At 54.3% G+C, this 457-nt stretch overlaps 1 protein-coding gene across 1 annotated transcript in view; it reads right to left on the bottom strand.

Annotated features, from left to right (window-relative positions):
• EMH_0016090 (uncharacterized protein) overlaps positions 1 to 457 on the bottom strand; it is a gene marked incomplete at both ends in the record, with an annotated part of 936 nt that overhangs the window by 232 nt on the left and 247 nt on the right. The window contains one exon of the mRNA XM_013500544.1: positions 3 to 457. Coding sequence (XP_013355998.1) covers positions 3 to 457 — 455 coding nt within the window. The remainder of the gene's footprint in view (positions 1 to 2) is intronic.

Raw genomic sequence — 457 nt, 5'->3', positions numbered from 1 at the left:
TGGGGTTTCTTCTCTTCTTTGTCTTCGTCTCTAGCTGCAACAGACTGCTGCTGCTGCTGCTGCTGCTGCTGCTGCTGCTGTTGTTGCTGCTGCTGGGTGAGGTCTAGAGGAGATTTCTCGGGTGTATGCACAGACACCTGAGTTCTGTCTGCTGAGAGGCGGTTGTTTGCTACCCCCACAGCCGTCAGTATAAGTAAAAGAGATAAAAAGAAACTCCATTTGCCTCTCGATCTTTGTTTAGTTCTGGGGTGTATAGAGGGGAGAGGAGACAGAGGAGACAGAGAAGAAAACACACTAGGGTCACCACCAACAACGCTCTGCTGCTCAACAGGAGCAGTGTGGGGTATATCTAGCCGGGGATCGGGATCGGGATCGGGATCGGGGTCGAGAGAAGGGGGAGGACCTACTGCCTCCAGCTGCAGCCACACGGGCTGCGTCTGCGTCTCCTGCATTCTGC

The sequence above is a fragment of the Eimeria mitis genome, genomic scaffold, assembly GCF_000499745.2.
Source record: "Eimeria mitis Houghton genomic scaffold, Emh_scaff552, whole genome shotgun sequence".
NCBI classification, from domain to species: Eukaryota; Apicomplexa; class Conoidasida; order Eucoccidiorida; family Eimeriidae; genus Eimeria; species Eimeria mitis.
The sequence above is the reverse complement of the archived record's forward strand: the minus strand, read 5'-3'. Positions and strand labels throughout refer to the sequence as shown.